Raw genomic sequence first — 27087 nt, 5'->3', positions numbered from 1 at the left:
TTCTTTAATGGTTTTATGTCTGTCAGAGAAACAGAGACACAGATAGGTGTCTGCTCGAAAACGACAAGCTACAGGAAGACAAGGATAAGAGCACCGTCTTCTCATCACCCTGCAGAGGGTTAAGGGCTCAAAAAATATATATATTTTTAATGTGTTTTGCAAGGAACACCTCCTCCTTCTCTTGCTTGAGGCAAAAGGAAACTGAACAGGAGTTTTAAAAGTATGGATGGAGGGGGAGTAAAGCAGAGTTACTGGTCTACTCTAAAAACTGTAATACTGTAAGTCATGACTTTTTAACTATTATGACAGAATAGCCAATTATGATGAAATGACCGATTTTAAATTGTTAGAAAATTTCAATTTATGTACTTCTGTGGGTCATACTGTTGTTACTGATTTGATAATAAAACTTAAATACATACATTTGCTAATAAAAATTTTAAACACTAAAGTAATCTATTAACACCTATATTTGTAATTCTAACTGTTGTAAATAGATCGCTCTTCATATTTTGGTATTTCTTCAAATCTAAGCTACAACTGATTATTTAAAAAACCATTATGTTACATACTACTGAAAAGGAAAAACACTGCCAATTAAATTATGACAAGCTGTAGAATATAACATGCATCCCAATCTCAAAAGTGTTAAAATGTGAGAGAAATCTGCAATTTTAGAGGCAACGAAATATGGTATTTTCTCAATTTTAGCCCCATGAGGGTTGCTAAATAAAATAAAAGCTACAACGAAAAAATTTAAGTAAAAAAATGAATGTTTTGGGGGTTTACTGGTGTACTGTCAACATTAGAAAAACGTTTAATTCTGGATGTATTTTGAAAGTAAATGCATTAGGATTTCCTGATTAACTGGATCTATGATAAAGAGATTCATTAGAAATGATTCTAAGAGAAAAAAAAAGCTTAGCTTCAGAGATATACCCTCTCAAAATGGATTTATCACAATTTAATTAAATCTAAAAATATTTTTTTAAGTTTTTATTTTGAGAAAGAGGGAGGGAGAGAGAGAGCAAGTGGGGGAGGGGCAGAGAAAGAAAGAGAGAGAGAATCCCAAGCAGGCTCCATGCTGTTAGCGCAGAGCCCAATGTGGGGGTTCGATCCCACGACCATGTGATCATGACCTCAGTCCAAGTCAAGAATCAGATGCTCAACCAACTGCGTCTCTCAGGCACCCCAATTTAAAAGTTATTTTAAGGGGCTCCTGGATGGCTCAGTTGGATAAGCGTCTGACTTCAGCTCAGGTCATGACCTTGTGGTCCATGAGTTTGAGGCCCCCATTGGGCTCTGTGCTGACAGCTCAGAGCCAGGAGCCTGCTTCGGATTCTGTGTCTCCCCCTCTCTCTGCCCCTCCCCCACTCATGCTCTGTCTCTCCCTCTCTCCCTCAAAAAATAAATAAACATTAAAAAAAAAAAAATGAAAGAAGTGACTGGGGGAGCCTGGGTAGCTCAGTTGGTTAAGTGTCTGACTTTGGCTCAGGTCATGATCTGACTGTTCCTGAGTTTGAGTTCTGAGTCAGGCTCTGTGCTAATAGCTCAGAGCCTGGAGCCTGCTTCAGCCTCTCTACCCCTCCCCCGTTCTGTCTGTTTCTCTCAAAAATAAACATTAAGAAAATAAATAAATAAAAATAAAAGTATTTTTAAATCTTGCTATAATTATTCTCCAACAGGCTATCTGACATACCAAAGTGTTATACAAATCAAAACTTACAGTTGATGTTATTAACCTTACGAAAGTATTTGCTGGGGCACCCGGGGGGGTTCAGTAGGTTGAATGTCCGACTCTTGATTTCAGCTCAGGTAGTGAGATTGAGTGCCACACTGGGCTCTGTGCTGAGCGTGGAGCCTGCTTGGTATTGTCTCTTTCCCTCATCTTCTACGCCTCCCCTGCTCACATGCATGCTCTCTCTCTCTCTCTCTCTCTCTCTCTCTCTCTCTCTCACACACACACACACACACACACACACACACAGAATAAACATTTAAAAAAAATAAAGTATTTGCTAAGAAAATAATCAGTTTTATAGTCATCTGATTAATATTATCCTGAGACTGAGTCAGTTAAGCAGATGCTGTTGCTAAACAATACTATCCTCCCCCAAACTACTGATGTCTTTCATACTCTGTTATCATAATGACTTATCATTCTAAAGTATGACAATTTGGGAAATAATTCTGAAAGGAATTAGGAGTATATTTTGTTAGCTTATCAAAATTTTGGTACAATTTTCAAGACAAAAGTAGAAATGAAAAGCATGTAACTTATTAATAATAATGAAGACATTTGTTAACTGCTGACCAATTAACAAATGGAAAGCAACAGGGATATAGTAATTCAAAGTAACGGATAAGAGTAAACCTATTTTGGTACATGATGCATGTTATACTAACACTGAATATTTCAAAATCTGAAAATTCAAAATATTCAAGTCTGAAAAACTGCAAAGCTGTTCTACTTTCTGTTCTATATTCTGGTCTGAATATCAAGATATCCTTTTTAAAAACTGCTTATTATAAAAGTCTGAGCTGCTCATTAAAAGATCTTAAACTATTCCAACTCCCTTTTCCCCCCTTCCTGGCTTATGTTTTCTTGGCGACTTGTATTTTAATGCTACAAACTCTTTTCATATTAATTCCACAAGTACTTTAACAGTCAATGTTCTTTTACCCTCACCCACACATTTGCAACTTTCTTTGTTCTTCTTCCTTCTATAACTCACTCCTGGTATCTGACACTTCCTTCTGTGTCAAGTACCTTCTTTTAGAATTTCTTTTGAGAAAGGCTTGAAGCAAACTCCCTCATTAGTTTTCTTTGACAAAGTCTTTATTTTATTTTCTTGTAAGATATTTTTGCCAGCTTTAGAATTACAGTTGGACAGCTATTTTCTCAATACATCGCCTTCTAACTTCTGTGACTGCCGTTGAGAAGTCATTTCCCAATTTAACTGCTGCTCTTGTGAAGGTAATGTTTATTTCTGGATGATTTTAAGAGCTCTTTCTCTGTTCTTCAACTGTACTATAATTAGTCTAAATGTAGATTTATTTTTATTTATTCTACTTGTGATTCTTCAACGTGTGGATTGGTATCTTTCCTCAATTCTGGCAAATTCCCATAATTTCAGATGTTATGAAATAAATAAGAATTTATTCTTCTGAAACTGAGAATAAATGTCCATTAGACCTTTCTTGTTCTATCTTCCCTGACCTATAAACTGTCTTCCATATTTTCACTCTTTCTTAAGAAGTTTTTTATGCTGCATTTTGGACAACGTGTTCTATTTTTCCATTTACTCAGATATGTGTAATCTACCTTTATATACCCATCCACTGAAATTTTTGACAGTTCTGCCTCTTCTAGAAATTCTATGGAGTTGTTTTCCAATCATCTAGACTCTTTTTTGTAATACTTTATTCATTACAAATTTTATCAGAATTGACTTTCTAACAACTCGCTCAGTTGATGGGATAGGGGCTGGTGGGTCTGGGGCCAACCTTTTGGCTGGTCCTCGCAGGGAAGAGTGGAGACTGGCATGTCTGGAGTTTAGCTTTCCAACAGCCCGGCCAGGAATTTGGTTACAGAAAGGAAGAAATGAGCAAGTAAGTAAATGCATAATAAATAATGGGAATACTAAGTATGAGAATAATCGGCATAATCTTTCACTGTCAGAGTAGCAAGCTGCAAATACAGAAAAGGAGAAGGCTGGAATAACTTCTGTAGCGTTGCACTAGACTCTGAGGCATTAAGAAGAACTCAGTGATTTTTGATACACATAAATATTTAGAAATAGGTTAGGGTGCATGTGTGCATGCACACATACCTACATCTATTTCCCTGCTTGGTTCAGAGAACCAGGAGTTACATGATGCCAAGACTGTCATTTCTAAATATCACTGTCCCCTAAAAGGAACCAGCATTCCTTGAAGAAATAGGTGACTCAAGGGCTGGACAGAAAACATGCTCTCTCCATAGAAAAGGCCTAGAAACAATGACCAGCCTCATAATTATGAGCACCTCCAGACTGTGGTTTCCATACACCATTTCCCACTAAAAGGAATCAGGGATCCTACATGCAATGGCTGACAATATGTCTGTAGAGGAAGAAATGAAGAAAGCGAGTCTAACATCTAGTTGTGCCAGAACACAAAACAGCTATCAGAGTCCATGGAGAGGAGGGAACAGCAAAAGGACCCAGAAGACGACCTGAAGAGGCTCCCATGGGTCAAGAAAGGTCAATCTGAGCATCCAAAAAAGTAATATCTCCAGTGGATTAAAACAAATCAATTCTGGGGCGCCTGGGTGGCTCAGTCAGTTAAGCGTCCAACTTTGGCTCAGGTCGTGATCTCGCAAGCTGTGAGTTCGAGCCCTGCGTCGGGCTCTGTGCGGACAGCTCAGAGCCTGGAGCCTGTTTCAGATTCTGTGTCTCCCTCTCTCTGCCCCTCCTCAAAAATAAATAAACGTTAGAAAAAAATAAATAAAAAAATAAAACAAATTCTGTTCAAAGTCCTACGTTACAGGGTACTTAAAAGAAAAAGAAAGAAAGAAAGAGAGAGAGAGAGAGAGAGAGAGAGAGAAAGAAAGAAAGAAAGAAAGACAGACAATCATTTTTGGTGGGTATTAGGGAACCAAATGGTTATGAAAACTGGTCAAGAATTTACCTGCCTTTCCTATACAAACTGTACCTTTTAAACCCATCATCTCTGTCTTTTAATTCATTTAGTTCACACTTAGTGTACTAAATACCTACTTTAAAATTTCATTTAAGTTACTTTTATTTTTCATCACAAAGTTGGTTGGTTTGATCAAATTTTACTTATATTCTCCCCCTCCTCTTTTAAACAAAAGATTCTACTGTTTATAATAATGATTATGATTTCTTTCTATTTTCTCTTAATCAAATAAATGACTTTACTATTACTTGTAAAACCTTCCTATGTGAGTGAGAAACTGTTTCAGATCAGAAAGTCTTGGTGGGTGTGTGTGTGCCATCTTTAGTCTTCACATCCAGACCAATTCTGGGTAGCGGGGGGCTATCTCTACCTCAGGGTGTCTACAATGTTAGTTTATGTGGCTGATACAGAAATAAGTACTTAAAGATTCATAATAAGATACAATAAAGACAGTAAAGGAAAAGACACTAGCTTAAGGGCTGGGCATTGGGCCACATGGAAAGTGGTATACTGAGGCTAGAAAATGAGTGATCGATGTATGCAGTAGCAAAACATTTGGTAAAGCTATCACCTGTGACACTTTGAAAAGCAGATAAATTTGCCCACGAAAGCTCTTCTCTCTGACATAGAAACTGACGATGCTCCAGACAGTGACAGCTTTGTTACTGTGGATCCCAGAATTAAGGTATATGGAACAAGATAAACATACTGCATGAATGAGAGGTATTCTGCTATTTCTTAAACTGTAGCATAAACTAGCCCGTCCCGATTGAAAACAGAAGGGGTAATCTTTACAACTTCCCCCTTTCACTGAACCAGCTGTGGTCCAAAAGGAGGCTGAGGGCTGCGTGCAAAATTTCGTACCTGCCCCTAAGAAAAAATGAGCTGAGCTGGTTAGGAGATCCCTGGCTGGGGAAGGTCCAGGGCTGCTTAAGAGTTGAAAACAATCCTACTTTCATAGAAGGGCTCAAAACAAGACTAGCATTGTTTTAGACAGAGAAGGGAGGGATAGGAAAGGTCCTGCTATCCTGAAGCTTTTATCTCATTGCACTGAAAAAAATTAAAACAAGAGCTTAGCCCAGAAAGAACAGATCTAGTTAATTTTGGCAGGTTCTAAAATAGTGATACACTGTTGTACGAAGGTATAGGCTACACATACTATATACTGCAGGATTCCATTTTTGTTGGTCTTAAAGACGTATTTGTTGGAGCGCCTGGGTGGCTTAGTCGGTTAAGCAGCCGACTTTGGCTCAGGTCATGATCTCGCGGTTTGTGAGTTCAAGCCCCGCGTCAGGCTCTGTGCTGATGGCTCAGAGCCTGGAGCCTGTTTCGGATTCTGTGTCTCCCTCTCTCTGACCCTCCCCGTTCATGCTCTGTCTCTCTCTGTCTCAAAAATAAATAAACGTTAAAAAAGAAATTAAAAAAAAAAAAGACGTATTTGTTTCTGTACTTGCTTGTACAAAACAATCTAGAACTCTAACACTCTAAAATGTTAACACTAATGTTCATTAAACAATTAGAGTGAGGTGGTTCTAATATCTAACAGCCTAAGTAAGCAAACTAAAACCTAAGCCTGTAAATGTCTCAAGGTTAAGAAATCAAAGCCTAAAGACAACCCATCACAGCAAACTCGACTTTCTCAAATAATACAACTGCTTGAGTTATAATCAGTCAGTTAATTCCCTTGCTTTGCTTCTGCCTTTTCTCTATAGAAGCCTCTCCCCTCGTTCCTGTTGGAATACTCCTAAACATTCCTGGTTTGGCACCGCCCAATTTGAATCAGTATTGTTCAAATAAACTGATAAAACTTTTTTTTTTAATTTTTTTTAACGTTTATTCATTTTTGAGACAGAGAGAGACAGAGCATGAATGGGGGAAGGTCAGAGAGAGAGGAAGACACAGAATCTGAAACAGGCTCCAGGCTCTGAGCTGTCAACACAGAGCCCGACGCGGGGCTCGAACTCACGGACCACGAGATCATGACCTGAGCCGGAGTCGGACGCCCAACCGACTGAGCCACCCAGGCGCCCCTGATAAAACTCTTAATATGCCTCAGCTTTTCTTTTAACATAAGGCAACCTCTGAAGTTGAATGGCTTCTACTTATTTTCCACTAATCTGTATTTTCTGATTTTTCTTAAGTGAATGTATATCAATCAATGTAAATTAGAAGTTTTAAGGGGCGCCTGGGTGGCTCAGTTGGTTGATCATCGACTTTGGCTCAGGTCATGATCTCACGATTCGTGAATTCAAGCCCCAAGATGGACTCTGGGCTGACAGCTCGGAGCCTGGAGCCTGCTTCGGATTCTGCGTCTCCCTCTCTCTCTGCCCCTACCCCCCTTGCGCTCTGTTTCTCTCTCTCAAAAATAAACATTAAAAAAAAAGAGGAAATTTTAAAAAACAATGTGTACCATGTACGGAATCTGTAGATAAGTGGAGCTTAATTTCCCTCTTACAGATCTCTTTTATTCTCTAGTACAAACGTGAGAACTTTTACTACAATGTTTCTAAGAGATTCCTCAATTTTCTTAAACTGCTAGATGTATTACACAAACTAATGATTTTGAACAGTCTTTTTTAAGCATTTTAATCATATTTAAGCATTTTAATCATGTACCAAAACATAATTTTGAATATTGCAAACCCTAATGCCTAAAAATAACAGAAGCCTTTGTAATTGTGAAAAAGTGCAAGGTACCGTAATTAGAGAAAAACTAAAAACTGACTCTTAAAAATATCAAGTTTAAGTCTTCTGCCCAAAATCAAGTCATTTAGTAAATAAGAAATATGACCTAGAAAACTGGCTAATAATAAAAGTATTCTTTGATTATTCAGAAATAATAAAATGCATTCCTTCATTGTGCTATATCGTGAATGTGGTAGCAGTCACGTAACTATATACATCTTCTGGGACTAACTAAATGTATGCTTAAAACTGCCGAATTTTGGGGGCACCTGGATGGCCCAGTTGGTTGAGTGTTCGACTTTGGCTCAGGTCACAATCTTGCAGTTTGTCGGTTTGAGCCCCACTTCTGGCTCTGTGCTGTCAGCATGGAACCTGGAGCCTGTTTCAGATTCGGTGTCTCCCTCTCTCTCTGCCCCTCCCCAGCTCGTGCTCTGTCTCTCTCTCTCAAAAATAAATAAATGTTAAAAAGAATAAATAAAAAAAAATTTTAAAAACTGAATTTTGGTGTGTGTAAATTATACCTCGATAAAGCTGATTTTTAAAAATCACCTTTTCTGCTAAAATTTTCAGCATATTATTTCAGACTATTTTATTTAATGGATTAATTATTCAAAACAACTTGTTACTGATGCCTGTGTGGCTCAGTCGGTGAGCTTTGGATTCTGTTTCCCCTCTCTCTGCCCCTCACCCACTTGCAATCTGTCTCTTTCAAAAAGAAACAAACACTAAAACCAAACCAAAACAAAACAAAAAACCTTGCTACATTATATAAGCTTAATAAAGAAAAAAACCTGTGTGTGGTAAAAGTGTACTCTCTTCCTCCCAAATTCCCTATCACCAGCACCAGGTAATAAATACTGGCTACAAAGTTCAGCAATCCTTCCCCCCTCTCATGTATGGAATCTGTAGGTAAGTGGAGCTTTTTAGCAGACCATCATGTCTTATCCATTCACCCTCCTGCATCCCTACTGTACTGTCTTACTTCTTTCTGGAACTCCTCAAAAAGATTTCTAGCGGATTTCCCTGCCTTTAATCTCCCATCTACCACCAATCCGATCCAATCCAATCTTCGTAATGTAGAAAAAACTGATCTTGCCAAAACAAAACAAAAACCAATGTACAAACAAGGCAACAATAAATGCCAATACATATTTTTATTAAAAAAATTAAAGTGCGTCAGAACAAAGTCCAAAATCCGTGCACTGAAGACACTTAAATTAGGCCTCTCAATCAATACCACCCCACCCCCACCCCCCACAACACACACACCAAAGGCCTGTATTTTATATCTCTGCCTCTAGAGCCATCCTCTCTACTTCGGTCAGTGAAATATCTACTAATCCTTAAAAATCCAACTTTAATGTAATCTCCTCCACTCACATCCCCCTGGGCAGGGGCAGGTGGGACAGCTGTATTCCCATTAACACTCAACACACTGCTACTTAATGAATGCCACGGTCTCCTCCTCTAGATGTGGATTCCTCTGGCCAGGGTCTGAATCTTTGGCACCAAGCGCAGTGCCTGGTTCATAGTAAACATAATTTATTAGTTATACTAAATAAATAAGGAATAAAAATAGTATTATTCACTAAATCCATTTTTACTTTGACAAATACAAAATAACATTTTTCTTAGATACAGAGCTCAGAAGATTTAACAATACAGAAAGAGTACCTTGTCTACATGGAAAATTAAATCCAGTTCACAGACATTTTCAAAACACTTGTCTAACGTTTCCACAAACACCTGAAGAAAAAGAAAAGAAAAAAAGGTTAAGAGCTCTTGAGAACTGTATAAATTCATTCAAACCTATCATCTACAAAGGAAGACAATTCTTAACTGTGAACAAACACTTTTCTAAACTCCGCTATCACATTTGTTTTAAATTAAATACTGCATTAAGTGCAACAGGAATAATTATACACTATTGCTCATAACTATGTTTCAATACATTAACATACAAAACAAAATAAACTTTGCTGAAAATAACTAAAACTAGAAATTCTTAGCACCATTACTTAAAAAGCGCTGAAAAAAAAAATCAAATCAGGCTCCCTATCTTCATGTGAGGAAAAAAGAAAGCTTACTGGAAAGATTTATCACGATAGATGGACATAGTCCAAGTATCTACCACATCTAATGCATCCAGTTTGTAATAAGCAATTAATTCAGGATAAAAGATCACTCAAAATTATCTATGGAAAAAGCAAAAAAGACTTTGGAATCAGACTTACCTGAGTTCAAGCTCTGGTTTGAATACCTTGTAGGGCCTTCCGGGGGAGATGGGTTAACGCAGCAGGCCTGTGAGGCTCAAAACCTACACATCCCCCAAAATGGCCTGTTTACCAGACCAGCCCTTGACTAGCTCCTGGGAACTGAGCTCTGAGCCCCTGTACAGTTCTGATAAGTATGTTCTGGCATGCCTGAGTCCTTGGGCTGCACTGTATACCAGTCTGAACAAACAGTTTATGCTAACAATGTGATTTATGATGAACAACTCCTTACCTCTGAGGTTCTAGAGTTTAAGTAAGCAAGGTCAAGTCACGATGGTGCCACATGCCTATGTGACTGACCCCCAACAAAAATCCTGACACACAGGCTAGGAGTGACTGTCCCTGATTGCAAACACATTACACATACCGTTTCTGGGGGAATTAAAACATATCCTGTGTGACTCCAGTGGGAAGGGACACATCGAAGCTTGCGCCTGGTTTTCTCCAGACATCCCCTCATGTGCTTTTCCTGTTTCTTACCACTGTACTAAACCCTAACCATGAGCACAGCAACTTTGGAGTCCTGTGAATCCTAGCAAATCAATGAGATGGTCTTGAAGACCTTTGACACAAACTTTCAAAAATTAATTTCTTAAATTCCCTTGGATAGGTTGCCACTCTGTTTCTATCTCTATTCCCACCACCCTTCTCAAAGGTTACTGTCACAGACAGGATGACCACAAAATTTATCATACAAACTGGGTGCATGAGGAGTAAAAAGGAGCAGCTAAAATTTTATGATTATTAAGCTATAATAGTATGCAATGTTATCATAATTTCTTAACAGCCTGGAACAAAAGATATAAAGAAGGACTTACAAACGGAAACATATGGTTACTTTATTCACAGGTGATCCTATAGGACAAGGAGTAAAATGCAAACAGCAAGCGTCTTGCTAAACTACTCACATCTCAGGCCAATTTATACAGATCTCTAACCCAAGGTTCCTTCCATCCATGCAGATGGTAAGATAGGTGAAACATTACAAACAAGGAACTGTAGGACTATAATCAATATCTCTCAGACCAAGAGTTGGCAAACTTTCTCCACAAAGGACCATAGAGTGAATATTTTAGCTTTGTGGGCCATATGGTGCAACAAAAAGCAACTATACAGATATATAAACAATGAGCATGGGGGTGCCTGGCTGGCTCAGTTGGTTAAGCGTCAGACTTCGGCTCAGGTCATGATCTCATGGCTCATGAGTTCGAGCCCCCTGTAGGGCTCTGTGCTAACAAAAGTCTGCTTCAGATTCTGTGTCTCCCTCTCTCTCTGCACCCCCCCCCCCCCCGCTCATACTCTTGTCTCTCAAAATAAATAAACATTAAAAAAAAAAAAACTGGGGGCGCCTGGGTGGCACAGTCGGTTAAGCGTCCGACTTCAGCCAGGTCACAATCTCGCGGTCCGGGAGTTCGAGCCCCGCGTCAGGCTCTGGGCTGATGGCTCAGAGCCTGGAGCCTATTTCCGATTCTGTGTCTCCCTCTCTCTCTGCCCCTCCCCCGTTCATGCTCTGTCTCTCTCTGTCCCAAAAATAAATAAACGTTGAAAAAAAAAAAAAAAAAACTTAAAAAAAAAAAAAAACTGTTTTAATGAGCATGGCTCTGCTCCAACAAAACTTTACAAAAAGTTGCAGCAAGGGGCGCCTGGGTGGCGCAGTCGGTTAAGCGTCCGACTTCAGCCAGGTCACGATCTCGCGCTCCGTGAGTTCGAGCCCCGCGTCAGGCTCTGGGCTGATGGCTCAGAGCCTGGAGCTTGTTTCCGATTCTGTGTCTCCCTCTCTCTCTGCCCCTCCCCCGTTCATGCTCTGTCTCTCTCTGTCCCAAAAATAAATAAATGTTGAAAAAAAAAAATTAAAAAAACAAAAAGGTGCAGCAAGCTGGACTTGACCTGCTATAGTTTATTGGCCCCTGGCTTAGACCAAAGTCACTAGAAGTAAGAGGTCTATAAGTAACAAAGAATATGCAGTTTTACTCGACAATTTCATTTGTGAGAAGGCAAATTATTCAGATGACCAAGTGTGGGGGCATACAGGGGTCAGCCTCAAAGTTTCCAGTCAATTTCAATTTTTTTGAGGTAGGTAGGAAACAAAGAATATCCACTCAAACTCCCAACTTTATCTTAATTTCTCCTCAAGGTCTTAGTGACATGGTACCTGGAATGACTTTATTCACTCTACTTGAAACTAATTCAGATTCATTTTCCTTCTTTTTATAGCAGATTCTCGCTTATAAGCACTGAATGGGATAATGCTGCTTGAACAAAGAGTTGAACAAGCTTAACAAACTTGAACTTCTTTTTTATTTATTTTTTTTTAATTTTTTTTTCAACGTTTATTTATTTTTGGGACAGAGAGAGACAGAGCATGAACGGGGGAGGGGCAGAGAGAGAGGGAGACACAGAATCGGAAACAGGCTCCAGGCTCTGAGCCATCAGCCCAGAGCCTGATGCGGGGCTCGAACTCACGGACCGCGAGATCGTGACCTGGCTGAAGTCGGACGCTTAACCGACTGCGCCACACAGGCGCCCCAACAAACTTGAACTTCTTAGAAGAATGTGAGAAGAAAAAAACTTTTCCCATTGATAAAGTAGAAAATATTACTTCTGAAACCGTACCTTTAAGTTGGAAATGGTCTGAATTCCAATTTATAACATCATATTTAAATAAGTTATAGTAAGTAAAGCCATTTCACTTCTGCTCCCCGGCTCCAGGAAATTTTTCCTGAAGCATAACATACATACACAGAAGTACACAAATCACAACAATGTATATAACCTGATGAATTTTCACAAAGTAAATATACCTGTGTAACCAACACCCAAATCAGGTGTTGAAATATTACCTGCACTGCAGAAGCCTCTCATACTTCAGTAAGTCATCATCACCATCAAAGGTAACCACTTTCTTTCTAATACGACAGATCCGTTTTGCCTATTTCTGAACTATATGAGATCATACAGTATGCAATCTTTTGTGAGTGGTGCCTTTTATTCATCAATATTTTTGTGAGATTCAACTATTACCTAATAGCTCATTCATTCTCATCTACTGTATGCCATTGTATGAATATACCACAACGTATTTATCCATTTCGCTGTTGACAGTTTGGGTTGTTTCCAGTATGGAGCCATTACAGTTAGCACTGCTAGGAATATTCTTATTCGTGTCTATTACTGAATGGATGCACACATACCCACTGAGGGCACACACAGAGGAGAACTGTGGGGTCACAGGGTAGCAGACGGCTTCAAACAGACTTCCAAAGCAATTCTAAAGATGGATACCCCAAAGAGCAGTATATGAGAGTTCCCACAATCACACACCCTTGTCAGAGCGTTATGTTGTCCATCTCTTAATTTTAACCAATCTCATGGGTATGTGGCAGTAAGTCATTGTAACATCAATTTGTATTTCCCTGATAGTTGTAATGACACTGAGCGTTGTTTCATATTTATCAGCCATTTAGATATCTTTCTTTGTGATGTCTGTTCAAGATTTCTTTTTTTTTTTTTTTTTTCAACGTTTTTATTTATTTTTGGGACAGAGAGAGACAGAGCATGAACGGGGGAGGGGCAGAGAGAGAGGGAGACACAGAATCGGAAACAGGCTCCAGGCTCCGAGCCATCAGCCCAGAGCCTGACGCGGGGCTCGAACTCACAGACCACGAGATCATGACCTGGCTGAAGTCAGACGCTTAACCGACTGCGCCACCCAGGCGCCCCTGTTCAAGATTTCTGCTCATTTTTGTATTGGTCTTTCTTGCTAGTGTCTAAAAATTCTTAAATTATCCTAGATACAGTCTTGTCATCTATACATATTACAGATATCTTCTCCTACTCTGTGGCTTGCCTTTTTATTCTACCAACGTTCTTGGAAGTTTTCACTTTCAATATTTTCCAATTTATCATCGTCTCTAAGGTTAATCTTTTTTTATGTCCAATTTAAGAAATCTTGGCCTATAGTAACATCAAGAAGATATTCTCCCAGAAGAAAACAAAAACTTCACTGTTTTATCTTTCATGTTTCAACTAAATCTAGTGGAACAGATTTTTGTGTATGGTGTGGTTTAATTTAATCTTCTTTAATTTAAAATCATTATTAGGGATACCTGGCTCAGTTGGTAAAGCATGCGACTCTTCATCTCAAGGTCATGAGTTCAAGCCCCAAGTGGGGGTGGGACCTACTAAAAATTTAAAAAATAATAAATAAAATCATTATTAGACCTACCCATCAGAGTCAAAAGTTTCTAATATGTCTTTATTTTTCCATGCTTACTTTTTCCAAATCACCTGGTTTCATTACCCATATACTATAAGCCATTGGTTTTTAGCCATCAGAAGATGACTATCCTGGTGAAAATGCTGTCTAAATACTTCCCCTCCATTTATGTACACTTATAAAAGATCAGTGGAACCCACTGAATCAATGTGCAGACTATGTTGGGCAAAGTGAAAAACAATTTTCCTGGTAGCTTTAAGTGAGCCACTGGCAAACCATGGAGTAGCAAAAAACTATGGGCTGTCAAAGAGACAGTAGGGTCTAGTGGTGAGGAAACCACCTCTGTTGCTACCTTGCTATGTGAGCTTCAGCATCACTTACTCCCCCAAACCTCAGAACTAGAAAACAGTGATAAAACTACCTACCTTTTTGGATTACCTCACAGATCTAGTTTGATAATTTTGATAAAGTGCGTAACACATCTAATAAAAGGAAACCAGTACTGTTCATCTGGCTGTTCAAAACATGCAAGGATTATAAAATTGAAATAGAAATAGAAAAGTCTATTCTGCAGGTGAACACTGATATAAAAGCAAGGTGACTACCTGCTGAGGCTGGCAGGCCTTTGTGATATGCTTATTAATATAGAAAGAAAAATGTTGCCTATATTTAAACCAGAACAATACCACCTTTGAAAAATATAAATACAAAAAAAAAGTGTCCTGCAGTAAAATGTCATTATAACTACAGGTTCTTAATTTAGGAAAAGAATTCTTAAGATTTAAGACATTTAAATGCTAAGTCTGGTCTAAACAAATCAAAAACCCTCTTCAAAAAAACCCTCTTCCACTGGGTGCCTGGCTGGTTCAGTCATAGAGCACGCGACTCTTCGGGGTTGCGAGTCTGAGCACCATGTTGTGTGTAGAGATTACTTAAAAAATAAATCTTAAAAAAAAAGTTTCCATTAATCTTATTTTGATTTAGCAGAAATTCTTAATGTAGTTAGAAATCTGGAGCTTTGTATGTAGATACACACACTGATGTGTCATATGGACAAGGCCAAGACAAAACTAATAATCTACAAAATGAAGTAAAGAAATTAAGAACAACAAATTAATGGGCCTTTGGGGTTCTAGCCAGAATAAAAAATAGTAACAAAGTTGCGATTGCATTATATTTCACAAGGAGATAAAAAGAACCAAGTACTAAAAGTGACATGGTAAATACCACTCTCTTACGTTTCTTTTTTTTTTTTTTTTTTTTTTTTTAAGTTTATTTGAGATAGAGGAAGAGGGAGAAAGTGAGCACAAGTGGGGGAAGGGCAGAGAGAGGAGCCCAAGCAGGTTCTGCACTGTCAGCGCAGAGCCCAATGCAGGGCTGGACCTCTCAAACCGTGAGATCATGATCTGAGCTGAAATCAAGCCACACACTTAACCAACTGAGCCCAGGCACCACTTTTATGTATCATTTTCAAAATGATAAAAATTCTGGGGTGCCTAGGTGGCTCAGTCATTTGTGTCTGACTCTCGATTTTGGCTCAGGTCATGATCTCACGGTTCAAGAGATCGAGCCCCACGTCAGGCTCCGTGCTGCCATGGTGGAATCTGCTTGGGATTCTTTCTCCCTCTCTCTCTGTCCCTCTCCCACTTCCTTCTCTCTCTCTTTCTCTCTCAAAATAAATAAGCTTAACAAAAATAATACAAATAAAAAAAATAAAAATGATACAAGTTTTAAGGTCAATTTAAATAGAACGGTTATCTACTAAGCAGCAACTCAATAATCTCTGCCCTACAAAAATTCAAAGGTTAATGGGGAAAATATTAATTTACTAAGAGAATCATATTTTAAGTTTTCCTTCATTTTAATTATCTAATTTTCCAAAAAGAAACAAAAAAAACAGATTCACATCCACACAGAAATACTCTCCCTTCCCAGTGCCCTTGTAACAAAATTTTCTTGTGTTTCCTTTATCTTTAATTACAAACCTGGGTCTCGGCCACAAAGGTAACTGGAATCTGTTATGAGGCAGCTAAGTATTTAACAGTGCTTAGAACATAAGAGCATAAGCTTTGGCAAGCATGTCTCTATTAAAATTCCAGCTTAGCCTCTATGAAATCTAGGGCAAGTTATTTAGCTCTAAATCTTGGTTTCTTCATCTGGACATAATAATGGTACTTATGCCATACAGTCGTTTTAGTGATGAATATATATAGGGGTGCCTGGGGGGCTCAGGAGGTTAAGCATCCAACTTTGGCTCAGGTCATGATATCACAGTCTGTGAATTTGAGCCCCCTATCGGCTCAGTGCTGACAGCTCAGAGCCTGGAGCCTGCTTCAGATTCTGTCTCCCTCTCTCTCTCTGCCCCTCCCCCACTCATGCTGTCTCTGTCTCTCCCTCTCTCAAAAATAAACATTAAAAAAAAAATTAGGGGCGCCTGGGTGGCGCAGTCGGTTAAGCGTCCGACTTCAGCCAGGTCACGATCTCGCGGTCCGTGAGTTCAAGCCCCGCGTCAGGCTCTGGGCTGATGGCTCAGAGCCTGGAGCCTGTTTCCGATTCTGTGTCTCCCTCTCTCTCTGCCCCTCCCCCGTTCATGCTCTGTCTCTCTCTGTCCCAAAAATAAATAAACGTTGAAAAAAAAAATTTAAAAAAAAAAAAAATTAAACATATATTGATGAAAATAAAGCCACACTCAATGACAAGAAAATGAACTCTTGGAGGACAAAGGCCAAAGAAATCAAATTGAAGCTATCTTGGGAATAGATAAGCAGGGTATTAAGTTGAGACTCTCATGAGAGAATTCAAGCACATAAAACAATAAAAAATCGAGGCACCTGGGTGGCTCAGTCAGTTGAGCATCCAACTTTGGCTCAGGTCATGATCTCACAGCTCATGAGTTCGAGCCCCGCATTAGGCTCTGTGCTGATAGCTCAGAGCCTGGAGCCTGCTTCAAATTCTGTGTCTCCCTCTCTCTCTGCCGCTACCCCACTTGTGTTGTCTCTCTCTCAAAAATAAAATAAAACATCAAAAAAAATGAATACACATAAAGGGTTTAGAATAATGTCTCCCTTCAAGAATATGTATGTTGGCTAGTATTATAATATACACATATGGAGAAATAAAAATATGCCTTAGGTAAAACAGAAGCCACAAAATATCCTTAAGCAGTATCACTTACATGGCAGACCCACCCCCCACTTTATTTAAAAAAATATATATTTTTTAAGAGACACAGCATGTGTGGGGGAGAGGCAGAGAGAGAAGGAGTCACAGAATCCAAAGCAGGCTCCAGTCTCTGAGCTGTCAGCACAGAGCCTGACGAGGGGCTCAAACTCATAGACCATAAGATCATGACCTGAGCTGAAGTCAGACACTTAACTAATTGAGTCACCCAGGAGCCCCCCACCCTCCCTTTAGAGTTTTGTTTCTAGGTAAAATATAATTATTTTTTTCTGAGTTTGAGGACTTCTATCAGATTTCAGCAGGAAATCTATAACATTAAATGAAATATGTAAATGTTAAGTTGACATATCATAAGATAGAAAAAGTCTTAAACCCCAAAATAGGAGGCACAAATTTAAGAATACTAATAATATGGCAAGAGATCTAAAAAGAAAAAAATTGTTTTTAGTCAGCAGCAAGATGTTCTAGAGAGATACTGGTTTAGCTCAAGCCAAGAATCCAAAAAACGCCACTAAAAATGTACCAGAAGAGGGGCGCCTGGGTGGCTCAGTTGGCTGAGCATCCAACTTCAGCTCAGGTCATGATCTCACACTCCATGAGTTTGAGCCCCGCGTCGGGCTCTGTGCTGACAGCTTAGAGCCTGGAGCCTGCTTTGGATTCTGTGTCTCCCTCTCTCTCTGCCCCTCCCCTGCTCATGCTCTTTCTCTGTCTCAATAATAAATAAATAAAAACATTAAAAAAAAATGTACCAGAAGAGCTGGGGAAGGCAAACTGAACTTAAAACCAGATCAACGGCCTTTGAAGAACACGATGAATACAGCTTAGGGACACTCTCCAGTACGTACTACTGCATGGAGATTCAGGATCTTCAAAATACGGTGCTTAAGGTGTGTAAATGGCACTCGACTTGGAATATGACTGGGTTCTGGACCAAATTTCCACCAAACCTGACCCGGACGCTAACATGCCGATGAGGACAGTCTTAGTAAACACAGAGCCATTTATTGTGCATTTACCTCGTACCAGTACTTTACACAGATTAAACTCTCAAACGCAGCATGTAAAAATTAAAAGTTGATGAGAGGGCAAGCTGTCTTCTACTCTCACATCAAAATGATTCTAAAAGAGTTCACATCAAGGATTCTTTCTATGTGACTTATTTCTGTTTTTCTTAAAAAAAAAAAAAAGATTAATGATAATAGCCAAAATCTATTGAGTACATGTTATTATGTCATTGCTATGGTTCTAGGCGCTTTAAATATATTATTTTATTTACTCCTTCATGGTAAGTCATAAGGCAGATACTTTTATTATCGGCCACTTACAGCAAGAAAGGTTCTAAATTAGCAAAAAGTCAACTAACTACTAATACGGGTAAGTAGAAGAAAGTCTCACTGCAGAACCCAAATTCTTATTCACTAGGCATACTGCCTCCAACAATAGGAAATAGTACTTGATTTTAATGTAGTAAGTAGTTACTTAGAAAATTTAGAAAATACAGAATAGTATAAAGCAAAAACTAACTTTCAATACTTCTACCACCCACATGAACACAGAATTGTGCAAAGCGGACTTCTTGTACCATAGGAAACTTAATTATATTGGAGCCCCTCCATTAAAATGACTTAATATGATTTGTATGTTGGATTTAGAAGTCTAAGGAAGAATCAGGGTTTTCAACCAAATATTAATTTTGTTTTTTTTAATGTTTATTTTTAAGAGAAAGAGAGCATATACGCACACAAGCAGGGGAGGGGCAGAGACAGAGGGACAGAGGATTCTAAGCAGGCTCCGTGCTGACAGCAGAAAGCCTGATGCAGGGCTCAAATTCACAAACTGTGAGCCAACCTCACAAACTCATAGACCTGAGCCAAAGTTGGACAATCAACCAACTGAGCCACCCAGGTGCCCAAAATACTAATTTTGAAAATGAAAATAGCCTCTGAATCATTTCCTTCTGTGCACAAAAGCGACTCGTGAGAGATTATTAAAATTATATTTAAACTTACAAGCAAAAGCTGATCTAAAAATCATATCTGATCTTGAAAAATATTCTCCCACATATAATTAAAAAATGTTCTTCCATGTATATGGTACAATTGATACGACTTAGAACAAAATAAAATAAATGCAAAACCTAGAAAGATTTTCCTTATATAATTTTAACTAGTCAATACAGAGGGCATACTGGAAAATCACCATTTGGAAAACGCCACAACACTAATTCTTCAGGCAAGAATCACTGAAACAAACTGAAATTAATGACCAAAAAGATGATTAGATAAAGGATATTTACATCATCTCAAAATTATTCCCCATAAGATACTTTCAAGCACAAAGAGATAACAGAAGTTTACAGTAGACGAACCTGGCAGGCACGGTCTTAACCAAGGGGTCGGAATAAATATTATAGTGAGACAAAATGAGATTGTGTCCCTCTTGATACGATGCACTGCAAAGGATGTTAACAGCGCTTCTGTGGTATACTCAAACTGAGGAATATTCTATAAAATAATGGGCTTGTACTCTTCAAAGGCTCCAGATATGAAAGACATGGAATGCATGAAAGACAAAGATGAACTATTACAGAGTCAGGGAGACTCAGGAGACGTGAAAACTAAATGCAGTACGTGACTTGAATTAAACTCTGAATGAGAAAAATGACAATACACGGGACAACTGGCAAGTTTTGAATGAGGTCTGCAGATTAAATAATAGTATTATATCGATGTTGATTTCCCGATTTTAGTCATTATACTGTGGTTATAGAAGATGTTAAATTTAGAGAATCTGGGTGAAGGTATGATATGCAAGAATTCTTTGTATTGTATTTGTCACTCTTTTGTAAGTATGAAATAATTTCAACATATGTTTTTGAAAACTTTAAAGAAGAAGAAAATTTGAAAACCCAAGCTTAATGAGTCTCCTCCTGTATTACCAATTCCTCCCTGAAAACCAACCATCCTACCCTGGCAAATTAGGAATTCACCTTAAGTCAAAGAAAAACACCAAGATAAGTTGAGTTTTTCTCTCTCTCTCAAACCTACTTTAAAAGGAGAAAAAAATAAATTTTATTTTTTTCTAGTTCCAAAATTCTGACTTTAAGCACCTGAGTTCCAAAATACTTTCTTTACAGGTGTGCCTGAGTGGCTCAGTTGGCTGAGCATCTGACGTCAGCTCAGGTCATGATCTCATGGTGAGTTTGAGCCCCACTTCGGGCTCGCGGCTGTCAGCAGGGAGCCCACATCAGATCTTCTGTCGCCCTCTCTCTCTGCCCCTCCCCCACTCACACTTTCTCTCTCAAAAATAAACAAACATTAAAAAAAATTTTTTTAAATACTTTCTTCACCACTAGAAATTACATAATAACATATCTACCATGTTCTAGGCCCTATGCCAACTATAAACATTAGTTCTCATTCTTACAACAATGTTGATAAGGTAGGTATGCCTATCAGCACCTACAGACGAGAGAATTGGGAATGGATAAGTGGATACGGTTAAGTAATTTGCTCAAAGTTATATAACTGTTAGATGGCAAGAGGCAATATTCAAATCCATGCCATTTGACTCCAAACACCAACCTGACTCTATGATGCCTCCCTAGAGGGTGGCTGAAAAGTTAACAGGTAAATTAGAAAAGAATCTTCAAATTCAATACCAAGATTTATCACGAAGCAGCAGTGTAAATAAGTGAAAAGTGAATATATTTCCAATTATTGGAAAATAGACTTCTCAGTAAAAATAAGATAGAAAACGAATTGTTTATAGAAACATTTTTGGTTTCTTACATGTATATGAGAAATGAATCTTACTGAAAACAGAAACTTTTAATACTCAGGTTAAAGTATGATGTAGCAAGTGTAAATTTTCCTGAAATGATCCCAAGTAATCACTCTGGATTGCTGGCAAAATAAGCCAACTGGGCCAGGGCTCCCTCTTTCGTCAGAAGAGGAACTGCACCAGAACTCATCCTCCCATGGACCACCGGTTTATCTCCCGGCACCCGCCGCCCAGGGGAGCTGCAACTTCCCATAGTCCCTAAGTACTGGTCAGCTGATCTTCCTAGATAATTCTTAAAAATAACCTAGAGAGCCCAAAGTTGATGCAGTAGGCTACTTAACAAGGTGCTTTCAAGCATAGCCTTATAATAAAAGAGAACAATGATATGGGGTGGTAGGCAGTGAGGCTTCCACTGGCACACCATTCTATGTCCAGCAGCACCCACCTAGCACAATTTCCTATGTGATAAAGGGAAGATCACAGGATCTTTCTTCACTTAAGTATTCTTGACTTACAAGTTCCTCCAATTAGGTCAATTTCTTAGTGGCTAACTCTATCACCATATAAAATTCATTCTAAGCACACAACATAGAGGATAAAAAGATTAACAAATTCTCATAAAAATAAGATAAAATAGAACTTCCTTATCCAATTCAATTTGCATACTAATGGAATAATACTTTGTATGCCTTCCTTATAAATATACGCTTTAATGGTAAAGTTAGCTAAAAACCACTGTCTACTACACGTCAGTCATTTAGCCATAAGCTTCATGTATCTTTTTTGATGCTTATACCTACTCTATAGGTTGGCATTATTATTATCACTCCATTTTGTAGATAAGGTCAATGAAGGTCAAAGAGGTTAAGTAACTTGAACAAAGTTAGACAGCCAGTACAGGGGCAGAGGCTGAATGATGTTAACCATAACTAGCTTGCTTTAATTCACTGATCTTTCTAACAACCTCATGAAGTTTATAGGCAGCAAATTAAAATAGGCACCCTTGGGGCACCTGGGTGGCTCAGTTGGTTGAGCATCTGACTCGATTTCAGCTCAGGTCATGATCCTAGCATTGTGGGATCAGCATATGCATACCTCAGAAACACAAAACCTCTGCATAAAAATACATGCTCCCAATGACATCCAGTACAGCATCCCATATATAGTAGGAGCTTAATAAATATTTGTCATGCTGAATTAAATATGTCTATTCAACAGTGGCAATAAAAAGCAGCTATTATCATTCACCTTATTTTCACCCTTATATTTTTATATAACAAAATCTACACTTATCTTTTAATCACACATTCAACCCCACGCTATCAGAAGCATAAATTATTGATTATTTATAAACATAAAAGAATCAAAAAGAAACAGTAATATGATAGGAGAAGATAGGATTCAGTAAGCAGAGAGGGAAAGATTAGGACCTGAGGTCCCTGGGTGGGGAAAAACACGTATTTTGTAACAGTACTAGGAGTATCTAACCACAGCAAACCCCCTTGGGTGTAAGGTTCCTCTTAAGAATGTAACAGAGCCCACCTACTCCCCACCTCAGGTTCCCCTCAGGAATTTGACAATCAAGGTACCTAACTAAAAAAAGTAAACCATGAAACTTATGTTATACGAGGGACAGTACGACCAGTCTGACCCCTCACACAATGGAGTTGAGCCAATCAGGAATGGACAACCCAGCACCTAGAGCTATCAAGCCAATAAGGGTAGAACCTGAGAAGGAACTAGGGGGAAGGCACGAAGGGGGGCTGATCAGAACCTTATAAAACAAGGACCCTGGCCTTATGTTCTGGGTATTCATTTTCTAATGCCCCCCTCTCTGTAAAGAGAGCTCTCCTAATACTCTTCTTTTCTTGCACTCTAATAACTTTTGCCTGCTCCTCAATTTTTGTCCACCTCTTTCATCCTGCAAAGTGGCAAGACAACGAATCCCGAGTATTGAGGTAGAAAATCCTACAACATTAGTACTCAATTTTGTCCTGACTACAACCAAACAAGACCTGATGCTGATGTAATTGCTACATGCGGTACAGAAAACTGTAACAGAATTTGGAATTATCTAGTGAACTTTTATGCCTCCATTTATTATCAGCTTGGCATAATAAATTAATTGAGGACAATATGGCTGCTTATAAATAACTCAACCAACCACTGTCAATATTTAATGAACCTCTCATTCTCACTCTGTAAATATTTTAACACTGCCAATGAAGACATGCTACAACAGAAAGACTAAAAAAAGCCAGGTATCAAGTCTGAAATTTGCTTATATGGCAGTCAATATCACACTCAAATAGTACGTATCAGAAACAAAAAAGGATCACCATTTCCCCAACTTACTTACAAAGAATTAAAAAAAGAAACAAAAGAAAACAGAGGCTGATGGTACTCAATTTGGTGATACAGTGGCCTAAATTCCACAGGGAATTTAGTGATGATGCCTTCTCTCAGATTTCACAAAAGATAAAAAGTCAAATCTGGGACAGCATATGCATACCTCAGAAACACAAAACCTCTGCATAAAAATACATGCTCCCAATGATCATTTGAATGGTATCATTTTCAACATTGAAAAAAAAGCAAGATTTAGCATGTTTCTGAATTATATGATGACGTTTGGGACATCTGGGGGGCTCAGTCAGTTAAGCTTCCGATTTCGGCTCAGGTCATGGTCTCACGGTTCATGAGTTCGAGCCCCACATTGGGCTGTCTGCTATCAGCACAGAGCCTGCTTGGGATCCTCTGTCCCCCATCCCTCTCTGCCCCTCCCCTGCTTGGGCTCTCTCTCTCAAAATAAATCAATAAACTTGTTTAAAATAGATAGATAGATAGATAGATAGATAGACAGACAGATAGATAGATGTTTTGTTTTCCTGATCAATTCTTTAAAGAATATACAAGACCGAGAAGTTTTGATCTAAACTCTCTTGATTTATAATTTTCCATTTCTACTTTTGACATTACACTTGACTTTCTTGAAGCTAGAGAGAGGATGGACGAAGCAAGAAAATCAGCTCTAACTAAGCTTCTGATTAGCTGTTTCATGAAACAGAAGAAGCTATAAGCTATTCCCTTCCACCTTTGTTCATTCAACCAACATTTTTAAAGTGACTGCCTTGTGCATGCTCAGCACTCCCTCTGAAGTATTTAACGATCCCTGGTAATCGCAGGGGAAAGACAGCAACCACAGAACCTCCAACATGTTGGTGGTAAGCGGTAAATTTAATTGTGCCTGTAAGGGAAGTTACAGAACTTTTTTTATGACATGACAGATCAACATTTGATAACTCAATTGGACTCTCTTAGAATAACAGCTCTAACCTACATTAGTAATAGGAAAGTGACACAATACTCCTGAAATCTTCTTTTCTGTGTCTTACCTAGTATCAAGACAAATTATCAACATTTGAACAGTAATGGCTAAAATATCTTACAAAACACAGACCCAGTTTCCACTTTCCAGAAAGGTGTGATAGAATTTATTTCAGATTTGATGCAGGATATTTGTTCTTTGACAACTCCCCGTATAATTCTCTTCTGAGATATAACCACTAAACTATCGTAACCATTAAGATCAGTCACAGAAACAAAGAAATAATGATGATGGCTTAAATCCCAGGACACAAATATAAAATACTTCTGATTGGTCTCTAGGAAAATTCATATTTGTTTTAGTCTTTCTCAACTGCAATCTTTCTCTTACAGAGTAAATTTGAAACAGATTGCTTTTCTCCTTTTTTTCCTCTTGTAACATTAGCTAGCTCAAGGAAATAAAAAAGTGTTTTGGAATGTAGTGTGTATGTCTACCACTCCCTTCAGTTGTGGACAAGTGAGAGAGAAATAGAAAACACAGTTTCATGTTAACAAATCATTTTCTAAAAAAACACAAAGTTTCTATGAAATAATAGTGCAATGAATTAACTACTACCTATATGGGATAAACCAAGAAATGTGTTAATGAACAAAGTTAAAAGGCAATGCAATACTGGGTTCTGATTAACCCTTAACTGTTACCTAATTCATACATAAGTAAGTTTGCTTCTCTTTCTTTACTAGAAAAGCCTTTGGGAAAACAAAACACAATAAAACTTAGCAGTGTTTCTCACGGAGGCCCCAGGAGGAAATTAAGTATCTATCTAAGGGTTCGTGAGGCATATTCACCTCAAACTCAAAATTTCTTTGAAGTTTCCTCTTACAGCTTTAAATATTATAAAAATTTCTATTCTACCTCATATTACAAACATATATATCTTAAAGGCATCATTTCCTCACCACCAATTAAAAAACAAAAGAGCAGGGGCTACTGGGTGGCTCAGTCAGTTGACCGTCAGACTTCAGCTCAGGTCATGATCTCACAGTTCGTGGGTTCGAGCCCCACATAGGGCTCTGTGCTGACAGTCGAGTCTACTTTGGATTCTGTGTCTCCCCCTCTTTCTGTCCCACCCCTGCTTGTGCTCTCTCTCTCTCAAAAACAAATTTTTAAAAAATGGAAAAAAAAAAAAGAGCAAGAATGTCTGCTATGATCACTTTGTGGCTTCATGGAACTCAGACACCCACCTCTTTCTCAAAACCTAGTTTAAAATTATGGATCAAGAGTAATTTGGCATATGAAATGCTCCATTTATCACTTGTCCTTTTTTTTCTTCCATTATTAACAATATTTGATACCAAAAGCCTTAATCTGGCCACTTTTACTGTTCTTAAACTTTGGAACTCAGAATTATTGCCAAAGTTTTCTGCTTTGGTTAATTTCTCATTACCCTATCATACTAACTAGATCTCTAAGCATGCCCCCTTTGTGCTGACTGCAAAACCATGAAACCTATTTGGCACAAAAAAACTTCTTTTTTACATGCAGCTTTCTCCAATTGACTACCATGTGCCTACACCATGCCCCTATGTTTTTGCCCTGTCTGGGGCCAAGAAAGAGAAAGAAAATGTATGTTCAGAGCACTCCTTCATGATAATCTTACTCCAGCACAATTATTTGTAGCAGTTACATTTGTTTATTGTGCCAGAGTTAGTTTTAACTATCACAAACAAAAGGTACGAAAATCTCAAGTGTATACACAGCTTCATGACTTTCGCCAATGGAATCAGTGCTCAGATAAAAAAAAATAAATAAACAAAATAAAATATCACTAGCACGTAGCAACTAAATTTCATTTTTCTAGCAAACTCCTTATGCCCCTCCCCTGCTCATGCTCTGCCCCAAAATAAGTAAGCAAACATTTTTTAAAAATTAAAAAGAAAAAAAAAAAGAACAAACACAAAGGCTCTGAGGTGGAGGCACGGCTGGTGTTATTTGAGAAACAGCAAGCTGGCCACAGGGGCTGGAGCAAAAGGGAGAAAGAGAGAAGATGAAGTAAGAGAAGCAGAAGGGTACAGGGAGAGGAGTCAGAGCCTGTGGGGCCTCATGGGTCAATCGTAAGGAATCTGGATTTTACTCGAAGCTAGAAGGAAAGCCACCGGAGAATTCAGAATGTAAGAGGTGACCTATTTCAACAGTATCGCCAGCTGTTTTGCTAAGAAAAGATGAAACAGAAAAGACAGTGGAAGCAGGAAGAACATCAGGAACCTATGTTAACAGTCTAGGCAAGAGCCAACGGAGGCCTGGACCGGCGTGGTGGCCGTGCAGATAGTGTGTGGTCACATTCTCTGTCTCCTACGGGACTTGCCAAAGAAGAGGTCAGAGAGACCAGGCGACTGAAATGAAGCACTTCTAAGGGGCAGGTGAAAAGCAGGCAAGTGCAGTGTCCCAGAAGGCAGGTTAGCAAGTAAAGAATCTTAATCAAATAAAGGAGGACTGATGAGAACCTCTGGATTTAGCAACAACAGAGCTGAAAACCTGAATGGAGTATGTTTAAAAAGAGTGAAGAAGAGAAGAAAAATTTGAAACCGTGTGTGCTGACACCTTGTTTAAGGCATTCTGACAGAAAGGGAGGGAAAGACAGGGGGCAGTGGCTGAAGGGGGAAGTAGGGGTAGGACTTCTTTCAAGATGGGAGAACGTACTAGAGCTGGTGGGAATGACTGGGGAGAGAGAGGGAAAAGGATTCAGGAGAGAGAGGGAGAAGTGCTAGAGCCATGGGGAGGAGACTGCTTCGTAAGTGGGTGAGCTGGTCTTAGGCAGGAGCATGGGGAGTTCCTCCCTCACAGGAGAGAAAGCAGAGTGCATGGACCCAGATGTGGAGTCTATGGAAGTTCTCTTCTTATGGCTTCAGTTCTCTCAGTGAAGGAGGAAGCAAGATGCC

General features: G+C 38.8%; 1 protein-coding gene across 5 annotated transcripts in view; it reads right to left on the bottom strand.

Annotated features, from left to right (window-relative positions):
• Window positions 1-27087, bottom strand: part of AP3S1 (adaptor related protein complex 3 subunit sigma 1) — a 73637-nt gene that overhangs the window by 15624 nt on the left and 30926 nt on the right. For 3 of the 5 annotated variants that reach the window (XR_006294576.1, XM_043560697.1, XM_043562293.1), the window contains exon 4: window positions 9043-9114. The exons of the other annotated variants lie outside the window; for them this stretch is intronic. Coding sequence is in view for 2 of the 3 variants with exons in the window: in XM_043560697.1 (XP_043416632.1) it covers window positions 9043-9114 (72 nt within the window). In the remaining variant the exon portion in view is untranslated. The remainder of the gene's footprint in view (window positions 1-9042; window positions 9115-27087) is intronic. 5 annotated transcript variants of the gene reach the window in all.

The sequence above is a fragment of the Prionailurus bengalensis genome, chromosome A1 (genome assembly GCF_016509475.1).
Source record: "Prionailurus bengalensis isolate Pbe53 chromosome A1, Fcat_Pben_1.1_paternal_pri, whole genome shotgun sequence".
Classification (NCBI taxonomy): Eukaryota; Metazoa; Chordata; class Mammalia; order Carnivora; family Felidae; genus Prionailurus; species Prionailurus bengalensis.
The sequence above is the reverse complement of the archived record's forward strand: the minus strand, read 5'-3'. Positions and strand labels throughout refer to the sequence as shown.